Source organism: Drosophila mojavensis, unplaced genomic scaffold (genome assembly GCF_018153725.1).
Source record: "Drosophila mojavensis isolate 15081-1352.22 unplaced genomic scaffold, ASM1815372v1 contig_277, whole genome shotgun sequence".
NCBI lineage: Eukaryota > Metazoa > Arthropoda > Insecta > Diptera > Drosophilidae > Drosophila > Drosophila mojavensis.
This window is the reverse complement of record NW_025318822.1, coordinates 2,515,151-2,541,727: the sequence shown is the minus strand read 5'-3', so window position 1 is coordinate 2,541,727 and position 26,577 is coordinate 2,515,151. Positions and strand designations below refer to the sequence as shown.

General features: G+C 38.2%; 5 protein-coding genes across 10 annotated transcripts; 3 read left to right on the top strand and 2 right to left on the bottom strand.

Annotated features, from left to right (window-relative positions):
- Positions 1-809: 809 nt before the first annotated feature.
- LOC6574154 (GATA-binding factor A) lies at positions 810-15,941 on the top strand. Of its 4 annotated transcripts, XM_044008313.1 has the most exons (5): positions 810-1,096; positions 1,313-1,719; positions 13,730-14,329; positions 14,392-14,662; positions 14,889-15,941. In XM_044008313.1, exons 3-5 carry the CDS (start codon positions 13,829-13,831, stop codon positions 15,542-15,544), a joined length of 1,428 nt encoding a protein of 475 aa, XP_043864248.1. In that variant the 5' UTR covers positions 810-1,096; positions 1,313-1,719; positions 13,730-13,828; the 3' UTR covers positions 15,545-15,941. The 4 variants fall into 4 exon arrangements, with proteins under 4 accessions (XP_043864248.1, XP_032584167.1, XP_032584166.1 ...); XM_032728276.2 differs by having other exon boundaries at positions 810-1,719; XM_032728275.2 differs by lacking the exons at positions 810-1,096; positions 1,313-1,719 and adding an exon at positions 9,511-10,436 and having other exon boundaries at positions 13,730-14,320.
- Positions 15,942-18,392: 2,451 nt separating this feature from the next.
- LOC6574153 (protein takeout) lies at positions 18,393-20,171 on the top strand. The gene is made up of 3 exons (XM_002000175.4): positions 18,393-18,630; positions 19,373-19,613; positions 19,687-20,171. Exons 1-3 carry the CDS (start codon positions 18,519-18,521, stop codon positions 20,123-20,125), a joined length of 792 nt encoding a protein of 263 aa, XP_002000211.1. The 5' UTR covers positions 18,393-18,518; the 3' UTR covers positions 20,126-20,171.
- A 44-nt stretch (positions 20,172-20,215) lies between these two features.
- Positions 20,216-21,345, bottom strand: LOC6574152 (protein takeout). The gene is made up of 3 exons (XM_002000174.4): positions 21,135-21,345; positions 20,705-21,079; positions 20,216-20,648 (listed from the first exon to the last, which is right to left on the bottom strand). Exons 1-3 carry the CDS (start codon positions 21,340-21,342, stop codon positions 20,338-20,340), a joined length of 894 nt encoding a protein of 297 aa, XP_002000210.2. The 5' UTR covers positions 21,343-21,345; the 3' UTR covers positions 20,216-20,337.
- LOC6574151 (inhibitor of nuclear factor kappa-B kinase subunit beta) lies at positions 21,164-25,228 on the bottom strand. 3 transcript variants are annotated; one of them, XM_044008354.1, is made up of 7 exons: positions 24,986-25,228; positions 24,394-24,660; positions 22,902-24,103; positions 22,651-22,832; positions 22,188-22,583; positions 22,083-22,123; positions 21,164-21,482 (listed from the first exon to the last, which is right to left on the bottom strand). In XM_044008354.1, the coding sequence occupies exons 1-6, from the start codon at positions 25,095-25,097 to the stop codon at positions 22,090-22,092; spliced, it is 2,193 nt and encodes a 730-aa protein (XP_043864289.1). In that variant the 5' UTR covers positions 25,098-25,228; the 3' UTR covers positions 21,164-21,482; positions 22,083-22,089. The 3 variants fall into 3 exon arrangements, with proteins under 3 accessions (XP_043864289.1, XP_015022781.2, XP_032587875.2); XM_015167295.3 differs by having other exon boundaries at positions 21,164-21,435; XM_032731984.2 differs by lacking the exon at positions 21,164-21,482 and having other exon boundaries at positions 21,767-22,123.
- Positions 25,229-25,634: 406 nt separating this feature from the next.
- On the top strand, positions 25,635-26,460 carry LOC6574150 (methyltransferase-like protein 23). Its single transcript, XM_002000172.4, has 2 exons — positions 25,635-25,772; positions 25,840-26,460. The coding sequence occupies exons 1-2, from the start codon at positions 25,635-25,637 to the stop codon at positions 26,434-26,436; spliced, it is 735 nt and encodes a 244-aa protein (XP_002000208.1). The 3' UTR covers positions 26,437-26,460.
- Positions 26,461-26,577: the final 117 nt, after the last annotated feature.

The window sequence follows — 26,577 nt, the reverse complement described above, 5'->3', positions numbered from 1 at the left end:
ACGTGAATTATATTAAAAACTATTAATAGATAGTAATCAAGTGTATTTAAGCTGCCATATGATCACTCATTTAAATGTGATTGCAAGTTTTTCGAATTAAATAAATTATTTGTGTTTACAGTCAATTTAATTGTGGCTTTACTTTAATATGCACTTGATAAGAAGGTGTGAGAATTATCAATTAGACTTACATATATACGAGTATTTCATAACTTGCAACTACAACAATAAATTGGAAAAAAAAAAATAATAATAATAATGCTGTTTAAAGTGCACATGAAATACCAATGCATTTTTATTTGCAAGATATATGGTTAATTTACAGATTTTATTTTAATACTAATGATTATTATGGTGCGAGAGTGCAATATGATAAATGATTATAATTATGGCGAGCGCCCATAATTCAAAATGTTAAGCATACGCCACGAGAGCCGCGAAACACGGAGCACGAAAGTGGGCAGTCCCAAGAGATCATTACACACATAGACAGAACTACACTCTCACACATGCACACAGCTAACGACACTCATGTATACACAGCGCGCACACAAATATCTAAACAGCAAATCAAGCAAACTTTAATATGGCTACAATTTGATTACGAGCGCCAGCACGAGAGAGCGAGCGAGCAAGGGAGCAAACGAACACACAAGAAAGAGACCGAACGAACTCCACAAAGGCAACACCCACTGACACAGCGCGATAGCGTGCGCATGCATGTGTGCGTATACGTGCTTGTGTGTGTGCTCGTGTGTGACGTTAAAGGAAACTCGTTTGTTTGCCCACTGCGGCAGCCACAGCGCGACAGTCGCGCTCACAACGTACGTCCAACCGGAAGCTCAGCACAAGCCTCGTTCGCTCGTACGCTCGCTCGCTCGCTTGCTCGCTCCATCTTGTTGCCCTATGTTGCTTCCCCATTCCAATCAGAAACCAACAGCAACAATAACAACAAGAGCGCGCTCTGGTGCCAAAACTTTGGCAATTCGAGTTGTGAATTCAGTTGAAACTTGAACGTTTATACGCGAAAATGCAATATTGCCGTGAGCGGCGGAAAATTGTGAATGCGTTGAAAAGCCGTCGCCAATTGTGAATTGTGTGTCAATAAAAAAAAAACCTAATTAAATAATAACAGCAGCTCTCTGGCTATTCACTATAGTGGCTAAACTCTATTCATTGAGATTTGCGTGTCGCCTTATCTGATAAATTTCTATTGTTAATTATGTGTTTAATGCGCTTAAGCTTGTGTTTGTGCTTGTGTTAGTGTTAGTGTGTTATGCTAATTATTTTTTGCTTCCATCATTTTCGCCAGCGTTATGCAAATGATGTATGTATCTCTAAACTGTGCAGCGTATCTCTAAACACACTTGTATCTGTATCCGTTTATGCAGCAGTATCTGTATCTGTATCTGTATCTCGATCGGTGTATCTGTAAGTGTCGTGTCATTTATGTCATAGCGCACGCACTGAAAAACGGAATTCGATTAAATTTATGTGCACTCGCATTTCAATATAAATCGCATAGTTTAGCAAAGTGAACAAAACGTTTGCTGTCGGACAATAAATGCGTTTTAAAAGCAATTAAAATTCGTATAACAAAAATACACAAAAAAGGCTATAAAGAATAATAACCCACTTGATATACGTTGGCTCATTTGAATACAACAAATAACAAATAAACGACATCCATTGGAACGAAGCTCGGCATTATCAAGCTACGTAAGTCAACAATATATTCATACAACTTTTATGACAGTCAAGCCCTTGATTATATTTGGTATTGATGTATTCGGACAAGTTTGAGATATTTAACATAAGACAAAATGACTTAAGATAAATTAGATACGGATTCAATTAAGTTTAATAGCGACCAGGAAAAGTCATTTATGCATTTAGTAATTGTAATAATAAAAAATTAGTTTAAACTAATAATACACAAATATGGAAATGTATTATGTGGTTATACAAATTAAACGCAGCACATAGTTAAGAGATTAATTCGTAATTGATATAGTCCCACATTTGATATTGATCTAGTTTGCAAAACGATTCGCAATAACATTTATCCATTGCTAACGCTACTAAGCTAATGAAACAATTTAGCGCCAGCTAATATCATTAAATTAAGTTGCAATCTATAAGCTGAGCAATTTCAATTCAATTAACTCACTTTCGAATGAGCAACGAATAAATTTAGGCCTTTATGTATATAGATCCATTCAATGATCAACGGAGGCTATACAAAACGCTAAATGTAAATACGAGCAGGTGTGATAAAATAATTTAGAATGATCAGATAACTTAACAACAAAACTATAATATATATATAATATAATATAATATAATATAATATAATATAATATAATATAATATAATATAATATAATATAATATAATATAATATAATATAATATATAACATAACATATAATATATAATATATTACAATTAGTAAGCTAGAAAATTGATTTGAATATCAATTCAAAAGGCAGATTTTTTTTAAGTATATAACAATAACTTACTTAACTGATTTCAATAACCCAATAATCTTCCATATTTATTTACACATTAAGTGATAACATTTTGAATACCAATTTTAAAGCCGTAATGGGAACAAATACAAATATAAAATTCAAATTCATGAAATGCAGTCATAAATTGAAATTGTTGTTGAGAACAAAGCAAAACAAATTGGCAGCCTCAAAAAAATCTGCAGCTAAATTAATTTCAATTATGACTTGTACAACAAATTAATTTAACTTTTTATTCGTTTTTTTATTGAATTTCAATCGCAAATTTATGCAGCTCGCTGGCTGTCAGCTATTGTATTTTGTGCAAAGTATGGATAAAACAATACAATAAATTCCCATGAGAGTATTTGTAAGCATACCATAAATTTGTCAGCAATATTTCAGCGACATTTTGCATAGGGATCTCCATACGAAAAAGCCAATCATTGCCTGAAAGTCGGGACCAATATCGCCAGTGTTGCAGAGATAAAGAAGTACATTATTCCGTTGTCTTTTTTATGAGCAATTACTTGGGGACTACGAAGCAGCGTCAGCCTGGAAAGTTGGCATGCAACTTTCATCACATTTGATTCAACAATTACATTCAAAGCACACAGTAGTTGGGCCACGTACATATACATATGTATTTATTCGCACAATTTCATTGCAGATAACCAGCAGTCAGTCAGACCAGCTAGAAGGCAACAAAAGACTTAAGCTCGAAACTTAGCGCATAGAAAACAATGATGATTATTCATCGAGCGAACATTAATGAGATGCACATAAATTAGAACAACGTGTAAGCTGCTGATAAGCTAGAGCTGTTGTTAAATGCGCTTCATAAATTATTTAGAGCTTATGCAGGTTAATTAGTTTTCTTTATTACAATTTTTATGTTGCTCAGAACAAAGAAGAACTTGCCACTCGCTGCAATCGTTCAGCTGTAACCTTCAACTGGCTGAGTCCTATCTCAATGACACGCCCGCTCTTAACTCTTGCTACACTTTCACTCTTGTCTAGTGGCCGAATCTCGGCACATGTGCGACAAGTGCCATTTCTTTGGGCAATTAAATGCTGGCGCCACCGAGCACAAAAACAGACAGCCGACAACAATGCTGGCTCAATGGTTCCGTACTGCAGAACACTCTCGTAGGCCAACAATGACACAACATGACAGCAGGTTCCACTTCAAGTGCATTGCAAAAAGGCCAATAAAGTCATTAGCTAGAAGTATAAACGAGCTGGGCCAAGTGTGTGCCTGTGTTTTGACCAGAAAGACGGACCAAAAGGCAATGGAAACTGTGCCAGCATAGACCGAAAGAGAGTCCAAAACGCTGCGTGTGACCAGTGGCACAGGTTGCACGATATGTATATGTATATGTATATCTATATGTTTCTGTGTGTGCGTAGCTAAGCGCCTTTTAATTTATGACACTTTTATGAGACCAAAAAGGTAATAAAACTAAAATCGGTTTCTCGACAAAAAGGCAAGCCAAGCCAATAGTTTGCCTTTTGGGCAATTGCATCATAAATCTTGACCAAAATCGTTTAGCAAGGCAACTGGAAAGGTCATTGGGTTGCGCATAGGGTTGCCACATATGTTTAATACGAATTCGTAACTATTTTAAATATTATTCTCTTTTAAAATTTATATGCATACATTTGAGGCAAATTCTAATAAATAGGTAATATATAATCGCATTTTGATATCAGATATTAATACTAAATAATAAACCAATAATTTCCTAGCTCCTCTGTTTAAATGCTTATTACCAAATTTTTGTATAATATATCAAAAAAAAATTTTACTCTTTAAATTTATTTTGATAATATTCTTGAATTGCTTGGCAACCCTGTCCAGCTCAACCCTCAGCAAAATGCAACAAACGTAATTATGCAACTTTTAACACTCGGCTAAAACTACTGCAAGCCTACAGACGCACACATACACACCCGTACACACACTCACTCACTCACTAATGCAGGTAGCACAACAGAAACATTAAATATGAAGCACGCAATTCGAAAATAACAAGCAACACATTGCAGCAGGCAATGATATATGTATGTGCGAATTGCACACTAAGCAGGTCAACGGGGCAGCGGGGAACATGGACTGCCAGCCCAATAGGAAAGACGTTGAGGCCAAGACCCATTGACCCGTTGAGGCCGAGAGCCAGGAGCAGAGCCAGGCCCAGGAACAGCGACAGGGGCAGTCAGAAGTCATGTCGTGCGTTACGCGGCGTTGCTTAATTGCACGAGAGGTTTTTGGTTGACAGACGGGAACTCGACCTGGACACGGACCTCAAGTATCGAGCGAATAGAAATTGTTTGGCGTCAGACGTCTGAGTGGCTTGCTGTGTGGCGGATGGCAGAGAGTCAAGCTGATTTTCCAAGGAAAACATTGCATAATAACATTGATTATATATGGTGAACTTTTTGTCATACTCCAGATCCAGGGCTACATCTATTTATATTTATAATACAAATTTTATATTTATTGCACCCATATGTTAAAGTTGAAAACTGTTTAGAAATTTCTTTATGCTTTATGGTTTTTATATCTTATGCTATTAATTTATATTCAATAAAATTCGCCGCAATAAATAAGCCCATATATACCCATATTATCGTAGCTGCTGCGATAACTTAGCATTATTCATAATGATTTCACAATATATCACTTATCAGGCGAATAATTCCAAGTGGAACTGGAACGCACAAAACAAAATCAAAGGCTTTATCGTTAGTAGAAAGGAAGCAGCTGGCCTATAAGACTGACGATAAAGAAATGAGTAAATCGTGAGCTAAAGTTTCATAACGACCGATAAAATAATCCAGAAGAGCAGAATTTTTATATTTCTTACTTATCAGAGTATTCTCCATCTGGCGCCAGAAGTCATAAAAATCTAAATCGTGGAAGCCACGACTTTCAAGAGATTTCTACACCTTTTTTTTGGTAAATTATTATGATTGTAGTTAATTAATTAAAGACAAGGGAAAATTAGGCGAGATCTTTTCACAGCCAGCGCCAAGCAATCAAATAAACGAATGTTGAGTTTTCCACAGCTATTAATTGTTACCGTCTCTGACAATGTCTCCGACAATGCTCTCACAAATGTAAATGTCACGAATGAAACGACGCCGAGAGACGAAGGCTGTGGTAGATACACAGACGGCATAAGCCGCGCCGACGCCAAGACACTTAAAAGCTTTGGGCATGGACAGCCGACAGACAGACAGACACACAGAAAGATGTATATATGCATATAGTCAAGCCACATTTGAATTCCTGTTGCAGTAAAGGCATGGAGCTGGAATTTGTCTGCCCGCGTGCCGAAAACTTGTCATTGGTGCTGCCGGTGTGGTCGAACGGGCCAGAGGAAGAGGAGAGAGGGAGAGGAAAGATAGCGTCTGAGATCAATCGTGCTGCCGGCACAGATCAAGCGAAAGCGTTGCTTAATATAGACGCCAGCAGAAGGGTCAAATCGAGATTTCAACGGGTTGTGTGTGGAGCATCTACGCAAGCACATTGTGCTAGCAGCAAGGATATTGCCAGCAAGTTCGTTGCTTAAGTCTTTTGTTTCGCATGCCTTTCACACACGATGTACCAGCATAAAATTGGTCATTGTCACGACTCCCAATTAATTATAAAACAAAATGCATACAAATTAAAGCACTATCAGCAAATTCTAAACAAAAACCAGCAACAACAACAACTACGATAGAGCACCATTTCCGCCATCATTTCAGCAGTTGATAAGCCAAGTGCGCCGCTCCACGGAATAGCGTACCAGTACAAAGTATTCGAGCTATGAGCTATGAAATGAAATTATGGGCTAACACTGTTCTTCTCACAAAATCACCGATTGGAACAATCAGTTAAATGCTCAAGCATGCTTATATCACTCGTTGCTGTTTGAGGGAAGGCTCTTTGCTTATCACTTGAAATATTCAAATTGAGTTTTCTTTCAGTGTTGTTGCTGAATGTGTAGTAGCCGCGTTTCAATTGCGTTTTAGTGGTTGTCAAGTGCCTTTTGGATAGCGACTCAACTCCCCTGCAAGTGTGTGGGACATAGCTTCAGTGCACTCATGTGTCACCACGATGAGTAATTGTCTCAGCTACGGCGCACATACAAAAGCCCTAATTGCATTGCGATAAGCCATGCAGATATATGTACACATATTCACATAAGTAAAAGCACCTATTGCCATCAGGAAATTCTCAATTACGGTGTCTTATCGAATACATTTTGCTACACTGAAATCTTGAATAGGTTGTCTCCTTTGAATACTCATTTGCCACAATGTCACTCACGTGGAAGCAGACAGCAGTCAGTCTAAGAAAAAAAAATATATATGTATATAAAATGTGGCTAAGATTTATTTGTTAAGGAATATTTTAGTGGGAAAATACGAAATACACGCTGACTGCAGTTTATAACTGGATGGAATCAGGAATCAAATAAAATTGATACGTTAACTATATTAATGTGATTTATGTATGCTATTTTTATTCAACATAAATATATTATTAGTAATTAAAGATTAAAGCTAAGTTATAAAGTAAATCACAAATAAATATTCATTTTTACTCACTGTGAATATGTTATTAACTACACTTAATTATAACATAAACACATAATTATTATAATTATTGCTTTATATTGATATTTTAAATTTAATAATTGCCCAGCAAATTTACCAAGCTAAATTTTTACACTCACTCAGTTAACACTTCTTTCATCACAAACACATATGACTCTTAATATGCAAAGTAACTGAATGTAGCCCCACAAATCGCTTGATACACTCTCGAATGCATTTGCTACATAAAAACGCTATAATTACAACTCCAAACTGCCTAAAACACTCAAGAGAGAGACGTCTGCATCTAAAACAAATTCTCATAATTACGCATCAGAAGAAATAAACATACAAATTTGAATAAAATCGATATAACCACCAAACATGGGTCTGAGAGCAGAGTAGAGTTGAAAGCGGATGAGAGCCATTGATGCTGCTGCTGCGGCTGCGGCTGCGGCTGCTGCTGTTGCTGTTGTTGTTGTTGATTTTGTGGCTGTAGCTGCTGGCGTACTTTGCCATTAAGAATCGAACCACAAATCCACTTAAAATCACTACAAAAACCAATAAAGATTTCTTTCATCTTTGCCGAAGGAGCGCGTGAGATGGCAACAGAAACAGAGAGCGAGTGAGAGGGAGAGATAGGGAGAAAGGGAAAGAGAGCACATATTGATCGAGCGACAATGAGACTGAAACAATCATGAGACGATCAATAGCCATTGTAATCAAATGCAATGCACTAGAGCGCTTAAGGGGACTTATGGAATACTTGGGACTTGGGATAGACTTTGGCGGTGACGGTGACGGTGGCGGTGGCGGTGACGCCACTTTGAAATTTCGGTGACATTTTCCAAAATGTTGGGTAGGGCAACTGAAAGGGTATACAGGATTAGTGGAGCCAGAGCAATTATCATTTGTCTGGCTGTTATCAGTCAACTAATATGCATATCAATGATTTTCAACTCATTCTCTATACACTTTTCTTTACTTGCTTTACTTTCATTCAAATTTTAAAATATCGAAGAATTTTCCACAGTGACTCGCTTGGTTCGTGGTTCGTGGTTCCAGGAAAGCGCGTGCCAAGTCTTGTGCTTGTATCGTGGCCATTCCTTCAACGTATTCGCCTGATAAACGTCATAAAACTTAATCACCGCAGCAGCTTCGGATCCAGCTACATATGGTGGCTGCGCCTCGTCAACAAGATCGTGTGGATGATCACATTAACGGGCCGGCGCATGATATATAAAGCTGTTCACAAATTAAGGTCCATTAGCGCAGCAGGATGTGTCAGCGTCAATTGAAATATGCGCTTGTCTGGCTTGCGGTTTTTTTGTTTTGACATCTTTCGTTCCTTCTGCTTCAACAGACTCTCTATCTCTCTCTCTCTTTTTCTCTCTCTTACATCTGATTTGACTCAGTTTTCTCTCGATCTGCTTGTTTTTTGCATTTTAATGGAAAGAATTTGTTTAGCATCCAGCTGGGGAGGAAGGTTGCCAACGAACCTTTTTTGATGGGTGAATTATGTGATTCTCACTGAACAGAAACTGAGGCAAATCGTTTGATTAATGATCCACACCATGGGTTTTAACAATATTGTGAGTGGTATTTGGCCCACTTGTGGTAATCTGCTGAACTGATGATCGACAATGAATAAATGGTCATTAGATGCCAACAGCATTTATATATATATAAGAAAGATTGCAGGAAATGAATGCCAATCTCTGAGTTTCTTAACAGTTCTGATTATGATTGGATTAAAAAAATAAATAAATAAATAAATAAAACAAAATAAATAAAATAAAAAAAATAAAATGAACTGCATGGTATGCTGACAAAAGAGTGATTGATATCAATATATGTATAAATGTGGCTTCTTTATCAACTGTTATATAAGTTAGGTTATACTAGTATTTAGTGTACTCCAAGTCCAAACAAGACTGATATGAACCAGCTATTTTCTCAGTTAAATGTTCATATAAGCTTACATACACACATTTAAATATCCTATTGTTTTCAATATATATAGAGCTCAGTTTTAGCTCCTAAATTCATTCTTCTGAAATGAGCTCACATATATCATTTAATGTGACGTGTTTTTTTTTAAGGAAAAGGCCTCAAAATTTCTCTGAATCCCTTGCAATTAGCGAGGTCACAGTAAATAGATCCTTATTAGGCGCTGGACATACACGCAACCGTCAATTAATTAAACTATATCCTTCGATCTTTGTCATGGTCTCATTTTTATAGGGTCACTGTTTTGGGCACTTGTTCACGCCCACAGCACGATCTAACGACCTGGTGACACTACGGCCGGTGAGCAGCGGGGTCAGCCGGATCAGCGCTGCTAAGCCCGGTCGGCTATCGATCAAGCGGATTACTTTCACGCTGGCTCATGCAGTCGAGTGCCTACCGTTCAGCTAGGCGCAAGTAGCTCGAGTGCCGAGCCTGTTTTCGGTTTCAAGTGCGGGGCAATATCTATTTCTTAAGACTTACATCAAATTGACTAATTTCGCTGCAGCAGCGCAGTCGGCTGCGCAGTAGCTGCATTTGAAATGCACCTACAAATTTTTACCTGTCACTCAGCCGACGGAATCTCCATCTCGCTCTCGTGTCTGGCATCTCACTTGCACACGGCGTTTGTGTGAAGGCAACGCCTGCAAGTGACACTCGAAGAAAGGGAGTAGGCAGCAGCCAGACAGACAAACGGAGAGGGACTGCCTTGCCTGCCCATTGATGAAATTGACTTTTTATGTTGTTGCCGTTGACTTCTCTTCGATTTGCGTGGCGCTGCTCTCGGTCACTGTCGCTGCTGCTGTCTCCGCCGATGTTGACGTCGGCATCGGCGTCGGCGTCAACTGAAACTGGATTTTTGGGATTAAGTTTTTGTTTACTCTGAGGCGTTTTTTAGTTTGTTTGCACGTCTCAAGGAAGTCGGTTCGTTGCGCTCGCGTTCCGCCACAGCAATCACAACAAATATAAATGAAATAAAATAAAAACAAAAGCAACAATTACTCAAATCTGTTAAGTGCTCGTAACTGGATTAATACGAAAATTTATTGCTTTATTAGCCGCATTAATCAAGAGGCTTACAACAAAGCCCATTAAATGCTTAATCCAAACGATCGATCCGCATAAAAAAAAAAAAAAAAACAAATAATAAATGTAACCAAATTCAGCATTTCCAAGTCTGTTGCAATCAATTTTATATTTTTGCATTTCTGTGATACAATTTGAACTTGAATTCCGCGTTACCATAAATCAATCCTTAAACAAGCTGCCAAACAGAAAATCGCGCGAAAAACATAAACCAATAAATTATGGGAATTTTGCTAAGTGATGGCGATGTAAGTTTAGATTTTATATTTCATACCATTCACATATTCCAACACACTCGTTTTACTTCCCAGCTATATATCATAATTTAATTAAACTGGTATTTAAATTTTGAAATGTCTTTATACTTATATTGATATAGCTAGTTAGAGAATCTAATAGGCCCAACTATGAACTGGATCTATTTAGACTAATTATTTTACGACTTCGCTAATCAATAGACTTAGATAAATGCAAATTGAATCATATATTTGTCCGATTGACGCTCTGTCTACAAATCGTAAATTTGAGTCTGTTCTATTCAATCTCACTCAAATTTCGCTTCCCCATATTAGATTATATATCTCTAAAATATGTCAAAATTTAAGGAATTACTAGTAAATTAAATGGAATTTTTCAATTATAAAAATGTTAAATTTCATATTTTTCGAATTTTAATTATTATTTAATTGCATATTGTCTTTACTCTTCACTGTAGCTTTCTAATCGTAACAAAAATTACTAGACATTTGGCACACCTTTCGATGCATAAATAGCATCGAACAAACGTTTACACGAAAAGTAAACTCTATAATATTCAGTTGACATCCGCTAGTTAGAGTTATGAGAGCGCAACGATCCATGAATGAGTCAAGTGTGTGTAGCTGAAGTCTGCGGGAAGAAGTGTGGAGAAGTAAGTGAAACAGGATCCACTTGGCATAGACCTGGCTGGCGCTGTCGTCCACGGAGCGAGCGCACCCGGTTTCAACTTAGCCTAAGCCGAGAGACTTATAAAAAACCACTTAAAGCGCCGCTTTAATCCTAAGTGTTCCCGAACCCCTCCTCGATGTTGTTGGCTTGTTTGTTTTTTTTTTTTCTTCTGTTATTTTTTGTTCGGTTTTATTCATTCACTTGGCCGCCGCTCAAGTGGTTTTCTCTGTTTGTTTTTATTCCTTCATTTGCAGTGACAAATTATTAACGTTCTACTCATCGTCCTCATCAGCGTCGCGACCTGCTGATCCTCGATTTGTGGCTCATTTTTAGTAAATTGATTTTTTATTGCTCTTTATTTTAATTCTCTCCACCTTCATTCTTTTGTTTCTTCTCGATCTTCAGCTCCATCTTCTTCTTCTTGTTTTTAGTTTTGTTTTTGTGCTCGCATTTTAATAAGCGCCTCTTCAGTCACTTCGAAGTGCCTGCGATCGCGCACTGATCCCATTCGGATCTCGATCCTGGCTGTTTGAGGCTGCAACATGTTGACAATTTTTCGTGTGGTCGCCGCTCCTTTGATGAAGCACCGCCTCGAGTATCGGCAATGGACGGCGCTCTCTTTGATCGACTGATCTTCTAAAGGGAGCGACGTCATTATGCACGCGTGGTCAACTCTTTGATGACTCGAATTCTCGTGGTTCTTGTTGTTGCTGTTATGCTGTTCCCCTTACCTCAAATGCGTTTGTGGAACGCTGCACATTTCGTTGGCATTTCGAGAATTGTGTTAAAATGTGCATCAATTGATCTTCTGGCTAATGGGGAAAAGTGTTGCAAACGGCTTTCTTTGCCCACGTTTAATTAGATGGAAATGATCAAAACGCTAATTAGAAACCGGCTGATAGATATGCAGCTTAAATGTGGAATAGTTGCTAAATCATTTGCTTTATTCAGTTCATGTTCTGAAATAAAATCGAAAGTGCCGCCGGCTAAACAATAGCTCTTCTCTCAGACAATATGCGCATAGTCAGTTTTCCTGTATTGAGTAATATGTTATATCGACTCCAATCGAGCTTTTTGTTAAAAATTATTTAACATTTGCGTCTAAATTCTCAAGCCCCTCAGCGCAACAGTTGTATGTGCGCTTGATTTGTGAAAACAGCAGAGATTGAAATTAAAAATTTCATACATCATCGCATTAATATTCTGGGATAAGATAAAGACGTCAAATGTATTTTCGTAAATATATTTCAATAATATATATAAATACAACAAATACATGGAATTGGCGCCTTAATTGATTTTGATGTGAAAAACAGATTTCTTCATTTATATGCCTCTTGGTTATTGAACTTTTTGTAAAGGAGAAAAAGCAACAACTACAAAAGAGACTATGCGGAAAATGTATTGAAAGTCAGGCCATGGCACTTGAAGACATTTCATGTGGTGCAAAAATGTTGAATGATACATTTATTTGAAGTAAAAGGAACAGTAACAAAAAAATTATTTTAATGCTTTCCAATAGTCAACACAAATTCTGGCAATTTGGTGGTAAGAGTAAGATCGTTTTTGGCTTTGAGACGTAATTGAAATACAATTATGATGGTTTTAAATGTGTTGTAAAGCTGGAAATATTACACAAAATTCAAGGATAGTCAAAATAGTATTAATATAGTAAATAATAAAGAAAACCGATTTTTTTAAAACCCTGTTCACTGGAAAATCACAATAAATATAAAACTTATATTTATTAAATTACTAACTCATTGTAATGTCATGTTGACCATTAAGCCGGTTAAAAAGTAAAAATCTCAATATTTCTGTAAGATATGGTAATTAAAAGTAATTAGTTTCCAGTGCTAATTTACTTTAATATAGCTTACACTACTTTGTTTATTTCGACTCTTGAGACACTTACACCTATATGATACAGACACACCTCAACAGGTTTTTGTGCCAGTAAAATTATGATTAATATTGTTGATAATGAATATAGTGCATCCCATATAATAGTTATGACCATCATTAAGAAAGCTACGTCCAAAGCCCACGTACATATAGCATATATGTATATGTATATATATGCAAAGAAAAAAGTGTGGAGCCTACGCAGGGCGAAAAGTTGAAACTCACTTGTGAGTGCTGCAAATGCACAAAGATACAAAGACGAGTCACAAAAGATGCAGCGCGCCATTCATTTAAGATGAGATGGAATGGAAGGGCACTGTTGGGAAAACGAGTTTTGAGAGGCAGAGAGAGGGTGAGAAAGAGAGAGAGAGAGATAGAGGTAGATAGAGAGCACATGTGTGTGCATGCGAGTGTATGGTGAGGGAGCCCAGCAGCTCTCAAGAACTGCAGCAAGAGGCAGCAACCAAAATGGCTACGCGCAACGGGGTGCCGCCCATTGGCAGCTGCACCTGGGAGACCGAAAACAGAACTGAGCGAGGGAATGGCATTGGGTTAGAGAAAAAGCCAGTTGGCCTGACAGTAGATAGAGAGTGACAGATAGGAATGAAGCGTGAGCCAAAAAGAGAGAGAGAGAGAGAGAGAGAGAGAGAGTGTGTGTGTATGTTACTTTGATCTAATTAGTTGTCTTTTGTGGTCATCTCTTTTGCAGTCGACCTCGGATCAACAGTCAACGCCTGACTATCCGCAGTTGAGCGGCGACTACCACAACGTGCAGCTGCAGGTGGCCGCCGTCGCTGCCAGCTCCAAGATGTACCATAGCAGCAGCGCCGCTGCGGCTGCCGCCTACACTGATTTGGCTGCAGCTGGAGGAGCCGCCGGCGTCTCTGGCTACCATCACCAACAGGCGGTGAATGCGCCCGTATATGTGCCCTCCAATCGCCAATACAATCACGTAGCGGCGCATTTTGGCAGCGCTGCAGCGGCCCAGAACGCCTGGACCACGGATAGCTTTGGATCGGCGCATGCGCAGCTGCCGGCGCAGTTCTACACGCAAAACGCCGCCGTTATGATGGCGCCCTGGCGAAGTGCCTACGATCCAACTGGCTTTCAGCGCTCCTCCCCTTACGAGAGCGCCATGGACTTTCAGTTTGGCGAGGGGCGCGAGTGCGTCAACTGCGGTGCCATCTCCACTCCCCTTTGGAGACGTGATGGCACCGGCCACTATCTCTGCAACGCTTGCGGTCTGTATCACAAGATGAACGGCATGAACCGGCCTTTGATAAAGCCCAGCAAGCGACTGGTGAGTGCAGTGAGTAGCCACAGCTCTATTGTCAGTCAATATCCATACTAATCCCTTCCCGACTCCAACAGACCGCCACACGTCGCCTCGGCCTTTGCTGCACCAACTGTGGCACTCGCACCACCACACTCTGGAGGCGCAACAACGACGGGGAGCCAGTGTGCAATGCCTGTGGGCTCTACTTCAAACTGCACGGCGTCAATCGGCCGCTGGCGATGCGCAAGGACGGCATTCAGACCCGCAAGCGGAAGCCCAAGAAAACTGGCAGCGGCTCCACCGCGGGAACTAGCTCGGGATCGGGCTCAACGACTGAGGCCATCAAGGAGTGCAAAGAGGAGCATGGTAAGCAAAGCAAGGCTAATAAAACACAACAAGGAGAATTTACCAATACCAAGAACTCGAGAACATCCTCGTCTTAGCATATTTGCTGTTTTTCTGATCCTTAGATACATTGAAAGGAAATGATGTTCCAGATGATGTTGTTTTAGATATTGTACACTTATTATACTAACGTTCGATTTCAAGTTTTTCTAACCTTAGCTTTGTTCACTTTCCCTATGCCTTGCAGATCTCAAGCCCACGCTTAGCCTGGAACGCCACGGTCTCAACAAGCTGCATACGGATTTGAAGAGCAGCAGCCTCATGGGCCAGCATCATAGCCAGCAGCCGCAGCAGCAGACGGTGCCGTCGCATCAGCAATGCTTTCCACACTATGCCCAGCAACAACAGCAGCAGCAGCAGCAACAGCAACAACAGCAGCAACAGCAACAGCAACACCAGCATCAGCAGCTCAGCCACCAATCACAGTTAAGTGCAAGGCAGTTGCATGCAGCCAGCTCGCAGCTGTATACGCCCGGGAGCAGCTCCGCGGCCTCTGCGTATACGACGCACAGCAGCAACGCGCCGGACACGCCCACACTGAGCAACGGCACGCCCTCGCCGCACTACCAACACCACCACTTGGCGAGCAGCTCGCACGGCCACCACGCCACAGCAGCTCATCATCATCTGCACACGGCAGCCGCTGCTGCGGCATATGGAGTGAAGACGGAGGCAAGTGCCACCAATTATGACTATGTGAACAATTGTTACTTTGGAGCCTCGTTTGGTGCCTTGGGCGGTGCTGCCTCGTCGGCAATGGCTGGTGTGGCGAGCGGCGATCTGGCCGGCTATCATCATCAGCACAATGTCATCCAGGCCGCCAAGCTGATGGCCACATCCTGAACGGAAGCGATCTCTGTGATCTCGTACCCACACAGCGCACAGCAGACACCATCGTTGGAGCTTCGTTGGAATCTATATTGAAAAGACTTTGAATTAGTTTTAAAAAAGTTGCAATTAGTTCTCTTATGTAATTCTTGTAAATAACTGCACGAAAGTTTTGTACAAATTTTTGTTTATAGCTTCGTTCCGTTGCATTTAAGTACCCAAATAGTCTAAGGTTTAGCTACTACTATATATTAATTGTAAAGTGTTTACATTAATCTCTTTCTCTAATTAGCATAAATTATCCATATAGAATAAAAAGCACATCCAATCATAGATCATTTAGCCATACGACTAGTATATTACCCATAAGTCCATGCATATTACCATTTAAATAAAAATTAACTTAAACATACATTCACTTTAGCAACTGATTTTCTTTTTGGAGTAAAGGGTTAATGCTGAGTATATTTTATATTCGCTCAAAAGTATGCGTCACTTAAAATCGCAACATTTTGTGACCTCTTCAAGGTATGCAACAAAAATCAAGTGTGGTAAGTTTCATTTGATCGTGACGTCTGGTTGAGGCGGGCTGAATGATGATAATAAAATCTTTTAATAGTAAATACCAGAAATACTAGCATTTTGCCGAGTTCTTTTTATACAAACTACTTTACAAATCGTACTGATAAAACTTTGTAATTTATTTTTGGAAATTTGCAACATATAATGTTGTTTAATATATTAACTGATTTTATGTTATATATATGTATGTTTCATATAACATTTAAAAACTGTATTTGGTTTACTTTTTAGTGTTAATTTAAAAACGTGCTTTCAACATTTAGTATATATGTAATTGCATATTACCAATTATGTTTATAGGGAAATCCTATACAAGTCATTTAAAGAAGCAAAAAAGAGACAAAACCGCTTTACACTATATTTTATGGGGCTTTAATCGGTCAATGTCGCCTCTATAAGCCGGTGGTACTTCAGCTTACATTGCAGTAACATACATTGCATATAAATAACTAATTAAAATGGAATCAAGTGAAGCTATTGAACCCAAGGGGGGCGCACAGAAGAAAACATGTGTTTTGACTAAGTATATTTGGGTTTGTTTGGTTCGTCTGCAGTTATATGAGTAGGTCAATTTGGTATTGCAAAAATAAGGGAGCAATCCAAACAGTTACGTGAATATCTGTAGAGCTGTTAGCTTTATAATAGAAATAGTCGAAACAGAAAAATTTCGAACAAAAGTAAAAAACTCTAAATCAAAGTGTGCGTAAAATTAATTATTACATTCCATCCAAATGGAATAATAAATAAATTAAACCTTAACTGTCGTATTGATTAATTAGAAAATGGAATTAAATAAAAATAATTAAAAAATAAAATATTCTAGTGTGCAAATATATAGATAACTAAAAGCTATTTACATGTTTTTTTTTTTTTAATGTATAAGAAATACCAGGAATTTGTTTCTCGCCATAAAGGAAGCCAGACATATTTACATACAGAAATATTATATAATAACAGGATTATATTTTTCTTGTTTATATATTTTATGTCGGTATCCGTAAGTCTGATGGGGCAGTCGGTAAGGAAGCTGCTTCAGCGCTATCAGCGATAAGGCAACGGAGGCTGTACAAAACAATAAAAACTAAATTAATAAATAATAATTTTTTTTTACAACAGTCGGCTAATTCGGCCATTTCCGCACGCGATGAAGCGTTTGAAGAGCAGAAAAGAGATGCTGATATAATGGTGAATGTTTGGGAAAGAAAAAAGTATATAAAAACTGGCCTCTCTACTGTCGCAATCACAACCTTGCCAGGGGGTCTGGGTCTGCACATGCAACAATATAATAATAGTGGAAAAAAGAGTTACACACGCACACACTGTAAGCATATTAATGTTTTTTTAAACGCCAACTTTTATCTTAAACATCGGCTAAGATAAAGCCAAATGATCGGGCACAATGTGCGCAATGCTAATGTAAGTGACTGCATAACAAAAGACTTGCAACCGGCCGCCGAGGCAATGAAGCACAGACAGTCAAGCGAGCTAAATCGCAATAAAGCCAACTCAACAGCCATGACAGTGAGGCCCCTTTGCTGCGCTGTATGCGTAATACCAGAAGTAGTCAACAGGTGAACAACTTTAGTGAAGCTGCCCCTGGGCGCTGAGAGGAGGGAAAGCCGGTGGTGAGGGCATCTCAGCGGGCTGGCTAGCGGTAGTCGGTGGCGCAATGGACAGAAAGAGAAAAACAAGTTGGTGGCGTATACGCAATAAACGAAAATACGATCCAAAACAAAATAAAAATCCAGATATCAGAGCAACAAATGGTTGATTAAACGCATATCAGGTTGAGGCTTAACTTGACTGCGGTACATTTATATTTGCAGATATTTGGATTGAATGAATATGTATTTAACATTGATGGAAATGTAAATATAAAATAATAATATATTATTTTATTTGATTGTAATAATATATTATTTTACAATATATGGAATACCCATATATAGTGCTTATTGCCAAGATGGCTATAAAACCAGTCAACCAACTGCAGGGTATCAATTATTGAGCGACATTTCTTGCTATTGTCTCTACTATCAGTGAAAGTGATGGTAAGCGGGTGTAAGCGGTTGTAAGCGGGTGCAAGCGGGTGTAAACGGGTGTGTCTTGCAGTTCAAATGCGGTTTCAAGTTTTGGTTACCACTTTGGTCGGCTGCTGCAGCGACGGGTTGCGGCATCTTTAGGACAAGTGCAAATGTAAACAAAAAGTTTTCGAAAAGTGGTCGCGCACCCATACACTGACAACTAATGTCATGGTTTCATACAACATTTCATGTGGCTGCATGAGCAATTCGGTTTGAAACGTCGTCGACAACGGACGCGCACAACGGACAAATTTATCATAACTCGATTACACGAGCTCCCCAATAAAGGAAGCTATTCAAACAAGGATATTTAGTGGTTAAGCATGTTTTTTTACACAGCCAGTTGGAGCTTATGTGTTATCATTTATCTAATACCAAGTGCATCAGCCTACACAAGGGAAATATTCAATGATAAACCGCCACTGCAGGAGAGACGTAAGTATGACGAAAATGGAATAAAGTAGTATCAATACTCGATTCAACATTAGTCTCATAATATATTGACGCAATCCAAGAAAAAAGAAGAAATTAACACAAATCGTGATATGTCGGAAGTGAACAAAAAAATCTTGTATATTAAATATAAAGCCGTAAAACCAATATTTAGTAAAATAAAAATCGCACAATAAAAAAAGAATATGTAGAGATATAAAATATATTCACTAATAAAGTTTAAGGACTGCTGTGCATATTTGAAGTTTCCTTTATATTTGCTTATATATTGTACAGTCATATTCATATATAGGGAAAAAAAAAGTAAAATATTAAAAAATTGAATATGAAATATGTATACAAATATTTATTTTTATAGTTTATTTATTTATTTCTTTATTTCTTTTTTTATTTTATTTATTTCTTTTTATTTTATTTTTTTATTTATTTATTGTTTTTTTTTTTTTTTTTTTTTTTTTTTTTTTTTGTCTACCAGTCGTAATATACGTCTCTTTATAAATTTATATTCATATAAAATATTTATAATATAACACATTTTTGATTAAGTACAAAGTATAAGAAATATTGGTAGACTTCGTAGAAAAAAATCTATACACTTATTTGTAATAAATAAAAATGTAAACTATGTAAGTTATATTCTTCTAAGTAAACAATACGATGATCTTCTTACAACATTTTATAACATAAATAAAGTAGGTGTGGATTTCTATATTTTTGTACACAGCGCCATGGCTACAAACGTGTAAACGATCCAGTCCCAATGAGAACAAATGTTTCCGCCAACTGTTCGAAGGCTGCTTCCCAGCTTTGGCTGCTGGAATACCAGAAATTGGAGTTAAAAGCTTTGAGCCACTGAACATTGATCAGGTATCCGTATCCAAGGGCAGCGGAAATCTGGTGCTATCCGGGGGCTTCCAGAATCTAGTCGTACGCGGACCCTCCAACGCGACAGTGCGCAGTGCCAGGTAACTAAATGCAAAGTGATATTTATATACAAATACATTATTTGATGTGTAATTCAATGCTTATGCTGATTAGCTTGGATCTGGCTCGACGTCAGCTGAATTTCGAGCTGGAACTGCCACGGCTGCGAATTCGAGCCAAATACAATCTGAAGGGCAACATACTATTGCTGCCTCTGGTTGGCAACGGCGATGTGGCCATGGCATTAAAGAATGTGCGTACAGCCGTCTATACGAAAATATCGCTGCGCAATGAAACCCTGACTGGCGATGAGATCATACACATTGATGAGATGAAAGTCAGCTTTCAGGTGGGCGCTATGCGTATTCACCTTAAGAATCTATTCAATGGCAATGAGATTTTGGCCGCTTCCATTAATGCATTTCTCAATCAAAACGGCAACGAAGTGATAGCAGAGCTGCGCCCTGATCTGGAGCTGGGATTAGCGGATATTTTCCATGGCTTGTGGAATAATGTCTTCTCAAAGATGCCCACCAAACTGTGGCTGCTCTAAAAGCAGTTGCCGTGAATTGTGTTACAAATATAATATATATATTTATATATTGATATTTATATATTTAATATTAATATTTAAATATATATATTGTATTAAAATAATATATAATTTATTATTAAATTCAGTTTTGTTACTGCTTGTAATTATATATGTTTTTATTACCTACCTATAATTAAATCTATACTTTATTTAAATATCAATTGAGCTGTTCACATTTTCTTGGAGGGCAGCAGATCATCGTAGCTAAAGGCATCGAACAATTTGTCAACGGATGCACGCAGAATATCCACCAATGCCTTGATCATCAGTGGACGCACTTCATCCGACAGTGACCGCCAGTTCTCGTTGAGAAAATCGTTCATGCGTTTGCCTAGTGCCTTGTCGCCATTGAAGAGATTGTCCAACTGCATGTGCACATCGGCAAGCTCGTATTTAACCTTTATGTCTTTGATCTTCAAATGGGTGGCGCCGTCCTTCTTATACTCCTCGCCAATCATCTCCGTGACCATGGTAATATTCGCTAGAAAATGTAACTTGATTAAAAGCTGTTCACATTACTCAGATAGACTAACATACACAGCTCGACTTTACAGTTTCCATCTCCCAGCATTGGCATCATCATGATCTTGCCTTTTATGCTATATTGCGATTCCAGCTTTAATTTGGGAAAGGTAATCCCTAGTGCGAACTTCAACTGGCTGGGAACGATGGTCAGATTGTGCAGAGTATGCTTCGATATGCCCGATATCTTCACATTTTTGTACACCGAATGCAAGTAAATAGCTCCGGAGTCCTGATCCATTTTAATCTCGGGAACACGCAGTGGCTCCATAGGTGGTATATATAGTTCGGGTATACCGTCCATTAGACGTGACTCCAGTGATTCAAAGGATGAACGAGCACACGCATTCAAGTCCGGGGAGTCGCGATAGCAAACCTTGAGAAACTCAGCTGCATATGGTTATAATCACTCTGTAAGCAGTACGTATAAATACTAAATACTTACGCAATTTACTCGACTTTCCTTTGGGCTTAGCCAGCGACTGGACCGCCAACCCCACCAGCAATAGGGTGATAAATATTTTACTTTCCATTTGTTGACTGCGACGATTACTGTATGTGTACCTCTCACTGGTGTCGAGCGTGTTCTGTGGATTTTCAGCCACTGCTCCACTGCTTTTATAGCTGAGAACAACGGCCATAAGGTGACGCATTCAATTCTGCCAGACTGCAATTTTCCGTGACATTGCAATCCTAAGCAAATTTGCAAAGCCGCACCAACACAGATGTTTTCCAATTGAGTTGCACTTATGTATTTATAAATAATGCTTAGCTTTAAATTATTTACCAGCAACTTCAATAACATAAAAAACATATATAAGAAAAATATATAAAACAATCAAATATTTTATATTCTTTGTTTCCCCAACTTCAATATATATCAAACAGTAATCTGTATAAATAATAAAGTATGTACCAATAATAAACAGCTAACTCTCTTCTGGGTAACTGCTGATATATACAAATCAAAACAGACTTTCAGCTTATAAGTTAACAAAAATTTCTGTGCGCCAAGTGAATAAATATAATTAATTTGAGAATATCTTATTTCATTCATAATAAAAACAAATGTAGAAGTAATGGGGTAAATATATGTATATATTTTTTTTTTAACAAATATTATGAACCAAATACGACGTTTGAGTAAATACTTAACCCATAGATGAATGTAAAAAAAATAAAATAAACATAAAACGCAAGATATACATAACATAATAAGAGACAAATTTAACGTTGCTTTACAAAAGCAATAACAATAACAATATAAAATATCAAATTGTGATTATGTTAAAGCTCTCAAAACTGCATTGAACTTCCATGCAAAATAAAATAAAATACATATTAATATATACATATTAATATCAAGCAGTAATCTGGAAGACATTATAATTACAGGGTTTCTAGCTGTGTTCAATGTCCATTTCCTGCTCCATTCTGGAAAAAATACAGCAAAGAAATTAGACGTCGGAAAATATAATAAAAAATTCAATTTACACACAATTGACTGATGCTCATCGCCTGGGAGATGATGTTATCGGTAGTCAAACTATCGAAAGGATCCAAACTAGGTGGTGTTTGAATATAAGCACAGTCAATTTTCATCATATCCATAGCTTTATTCAGTTGAAATATGGGTGGCGAATGTATCGGATACAACATTTCCAATTGCAATTGCAATAGCTCCTCTTGAACTGTCTTTAGATTCTCCATAGCGTTCTGCACATTTATAATTTTTGTGAAGCGAAAATGCGTTGCATTTATGGTCATGCGTACATTTTCGATGCCTTCATTAGCGAGAAAGGCATTACGAGCTCGGGCAAATTCAATAGCGATATTTTGCAGCTCTGTGGACGTTATAGCATCGGCAAAGATATACATTCTTTGAAAAGTCTTACTGCAAGGAAAAAAAAAGTTGTTCAATGAACTTTTAAGCATACTTATAAAAATATTTGTCTGCTTACATATTGTAAATATCAGTTTTAAAAATCTTGTTATAAATGTCTTCACTCGCCATAATTGCATCTTTCCGTGCGATACGCAATATGGATTCATAATGATGGATGATGGTCTCGATAGATTTGACGATTTTACTATGTTTTCCAATAACACTCATCAGTTTGGATTGCCATTCTTGGTTATTGCCCTACAATAGTAAGATTAAGATTTTTGAAAGTTATTGAAAAGTCAATATCTTGTTCTTGCTTTTTATTACCAATTGAAACTTGTTCTGTTCTTTTGCAGCAGTTATTAGGGCATGAAACTGCTCAATAGCCCCACAGCACTTATCCTTTTCTCTTTCTAAAGCTTTAATCATGGGCTGACACTCGAGAATGTCGTGCTCCAGAGAGAGCGCATACTCCTTATATCCACAAAGTAGCATTTTAGCGAGTGTTTGCTCTGTACTAAGGATATAATGCATATCCAATATCATGCGTCTAGCCAGCCACTTTTCTAATTTGATATCACGTTGATTATTGAAATGCTTTAGCCCATCGGGAATATTTGGCACGGGTGGCTTAAATGTTTGCTTTTCCATTACATTAACGATGTAGAGCATAACTGGTGGATTCCGAGATTCCTCACTACTATCTCGCCACTCGTCTACATAGAGATCAATGGGTTTGGTTTCTGCTGTCACACGCTTGTGTGGATGACCCGTAGGTAACACAAAATAAAACGTGCTCATTTCCAATTTTGTGTCGCGTGCAATTAGCTTTAGCAATTCCTGCATCTTCATCTCGGGCATCAATTCGTATTCCAGGAGCTTGTAGATGCTCACAACAAAAACAGTCAGCACTTTCATCTGCAACATTCGATCGACCTGAGTAAATATTGCAGGTCCTGCAACTCCATCTTGTACTTCATCAGTTGCTGTCAGGGCGCCACGTCTTGAATGATCGTTGTCGAGTGCCAGGCGCAGCCACTTAATAAATTTCGCCAACCACGGTTCGCTCAAATGGTGTCCAATGGGTATATCGTTGTGAAAGAGAAAGCGATTTGGATTCTCAAAATCTTCTGTTATGGCAATACAGTCGCGATTCTTTTTCTTAATATTGATATGAATATTGACAACAGTTTGGTGGGGTATGAAGGGCAACACACCAGTTGCCACCTCGTAGGCAATCACGCCCATTGACCAGTAATCCACCGTCTCCTTGTACTTGCCAGTGTCTACCACCTCGGGTGCGTAATAATGCCTAGTGCCAACGACGCTTTGCTGAGTCGTTTTCTCCGGAGAATCGCGCGCCAGACCAAAATCAGTTAGTTTGAACATTTTGCGACCATTGCCCGTATGGTGTATCACAATATTATCTGGCTTTAGGTCGCGGTGGCAGATTCTGCAGTTGGTGTGCAAGAAGTCAATGGCTTGTCGAAGAGAAAATAAAATCTCACGCACTTCAAATTCCGACAGACCTAAAAAAAACAATATTAGTACCAAACAGTTTTTTATTATAACAACAATATTAAAATTATTTTTCAATAGTAGAAGCGAAATATACAGTTTAATCGCAGTTTTAGCTGTTATTAAATGGATTTTCGTTGTTATTAACTGGTTAAAACTAGTTATTGACGCTAGTTTTCTCAGAATCATAAATATCCGTTATCAGATTCAAAATCAACAACAAACATCTTTAAGTGGTATCTTAATTGAGAATTGAAGACAACAGAAAAGAAATTGGAGTTTACTAAATGTCTCTGCTCACCGTTTGCATTTTGTGGTTTTTCCAAAAGTTTTCGTACATCTCCCCCATTGCAATACTCGAGTACTATAACGGGCAGCCTCCAGACGTGATTGCGATTTAAGTACTCAATAAACGCCTTCGAATCATTGCTCAGTTCAATGCCAGCTACAATGAAAGCCTTTTTGAATTTGCGCGACCATTCCCACTCTTGAAGCCAGCGATTTTTCATAGTTTCCTGCTGATCAACGCTTATTTTGTCTTGTATGTCATGCTTGATGTGTTTGGTGGCTGTTTTAAGATAAACAAAATATTCTTGTGAATGTGTGTGAGACAGCAAAGCAGTTTCCTTTTTTTCATTCATAGTGTTTCGAGTAACGATCTCTTTACTTATCAGTTCACGCACACATAGAAACAATTCAATGTAAACAAACAAACTCTTGAATCAGCAATTTCTAGGAATTGACTTGCACTCTATGTATGTATGTTTACATATATGCATGAGTGTTTGTATGGGTGTTAGGGCATCCATATATAGTTATATATATATGTATGCAAAAGTATACTATAGAAATATTTTACGAAGCACGTACTGATATATGTATTACTTGCATACCTATTTCCTGGTTTGTTTTGCGGTTTTTCCAATGCTTCACTTCGCCGAAGCCCCCTTTCCCTAGATGGCCCTTTAGCTCCCAATCACCAAAACGCAACGAATTAGGCGGCATTCTAATACTTTTTTATATAAAACTTCTTCAAAATTGCAAGATATTTCCGAAATGTATATTAATAGCGGAAGACCATCTCAACAGCCTGTTGACAAGTTAACATCGATATGTGCCGCGATTAAGACTAAAATTCTTTGCAATAGGCTGTCATCGATTCCTCTAGAGAGGAGTGATATTCGATTTTGAAGTGATCTAATATCCGCGACAAAATTTATTGAAATGTCTACATAAAAATTAAATAACAAGAAATATCTATATTTATTTATCACTTAATGTATAAAATTTAAATTTATTTAATAATCTAATATAATTTAATAAAGATTAAAACATTATGCTGATAGAATAGATAAAGAAACATTTGTGTAAGTGCTACCATATGTATGGTTAGTGGTGCCACTCATGTGCGATGATTCATTCACATGATGTTGCACATCTCTAAAAAGCAAGCAAACAGGTTGTAAACAACAAGCATTTGAATTTTCCTAAGTACCTATTTATGAATAAGAGCTACCCTTTAAAGAACGTGTATGTGTAAAAATGCGTTTCCACATGAACGGCAGCAGCGACGAGAGTGATATTGTTACTGCGACAGCCAGTGCTGAGCACATTCGCAAGTTTGTATTTGGAGGCGGCACCGATGCAGCCGCTGATCGCTTGGAAATCAAAATACCTGAAGTAAATTTAACAAAATGGTTACAATGAAGCCAAAAATTAATCAAGTAAATCACTGTTGTAAATTTAGATTCTACAGGGTACTTACTCATTCTATACCTGGCCTTGTGCTCCGATTCTCGCCCATTTTTTGTGGGAGCGACGGCAAACTCTTGTCTGCAAGCGAATTCTCGAACTGGGCGCTGGAACTGCGCTACCCGGTATAGTTGCCGCCAAGTGCGGAGCCCAAGTGGTGCTCAGTGACAATTGCATTCTACCCAAATCCTTAGCACATATACAAAAGTCCTGCCTGGCCAATCAGTTGCAACCAGGTGTGGACATCGATGTCGTCGGCCTCAGTTGGGGGCTGTTACTGAACAGCGTGTTTCGGCTGCCTGTTTTGGACTTGATCATAGCTGCCGATTGCTTCTATGATCCCAGCGTTTTCGAGGACATAATTGTTACGGTGGCGTTCCTGTTGGAACGAAATCGTGGTGCTAAATTCATATTCACCTATCAAGAAAGAAGCGCTGATTGGTGCATTGAGGCGCTGCTTAAAAAATGGAAACTACATGCGTCGAGCATCAATATGGATGAGATTGGAAAACAGTCCGGAGTTGATTTGCTTGAATTTATGGGTGGACATACAATACATCTGCTGGAAATAACGCTAAGTGATCCGCAGTAATAAAGAAGTAAAACCAGAAAATGAGCTAGAAGTTCTTATTATTCTTTACAGTTATGCTTAACAGAGCTGCTCCTCCTTTTAGCAGAGCACTGTTGTAAGTAAATGTAAATGCGGCAATGCCATTCACACTGAATGCCCATT

Bases quoted from the DNA above. Each gene is read 5' to 3' on its own strand.
- LOC6574154 (XM_032728274.2), top strand. From the start codon at position 10,410: ATGGGAATTTTGCTAAGTGATGGCGAT. The intron at 10,437-13,729 runs GTAAGTTTAGAT...TCTCTTTTGCAG, and splicing joins TTTTGCTAAGTGATGGCGAT to TCGACCTCGGATCAACAGTC. The intron at 14,330-14,391 runs GTGAGTAGCCAC...CGACTCCAACAG, and splicing joins GCAAGCGACTGGTGAGTGCA to ACCGCCACACGTCGCCTCGG.
- LOC6574151 (XM_044008354.1), bottom strand. From the start codon at position 25,097: ATGCCGCCTAATTCGTTGCGTTTTGGTGATTGGGAGCTAAAGGGCCAT. The intron at 24,661-24,985 runs GTATGCAAGTAA...ATCTTAAAACAG, and splicing joins CAAAACAAACCAGGAAATAG to CCACCAAACACATCAAGCAT. The intron at 24,104-24,393 runs GTGAGCAGAGAC...TGTTTTTTTTAG, and splicing joins AAAACCACAAAATGCAAACG to GTCTGTCGGAATTTGAAGTG.
- LOC6574152 (XM_002000174.4), bottom strand. From the start codon at position 21,342: ATGCGTCACCTTATGGCCGTTGTTCTCAGCTATAAAAGCAGTGGAGCA. The intron at 21,080-21,134 runs GTAAGTATTTAG...AACCATATGCAG, and splicing joins AGGAAAGTCGAGTAAATTGC to CTGAGTTTCTCAAGGTTTGC. The intron at 20,649-20,704 runs GTATGTTAGTCT...TACATTTTCTAG, and splicing joins AAACTGTAAAGTCGAGCTGT to CGAATATTACCATGGTCACG.
- LOC6574150 (XM_002000172.4), top strand. From the start codon at position 25,635: ATGCGTTTCCACATGAACGGCAGCAGCGACGAGAGTGATATTGTTACT. The intron at 25,773-25,839 runs GTAAATTTAACA...TTGTAAATTTAG, and splicing joins TGGAAATCAAAATACCTGAA to ATTCTACAGGGTACTTACTC.
- LOC6574153 (XM_002000175.4), top strand. From the start codon at position 18,519: ATGTTTTTTTACACAGCCAGTTGGAGCTTATGTGTTATCATTTATCTA. The intron at 18,631-19,372 runs GTAAGTATGACG...TTTTGTACACAG, and splicing joins ACCGCCACTGCAGGAGAGAC to CGCCATGGCTACAAACGTGT. The intron at 19,614-19,686 runs GTAACTAAATGC...TATGCTGATTAG, and splicing joins GCGACAGTGCGCAGTGCCAG to CTTGGATCTGGCTCGACGTC.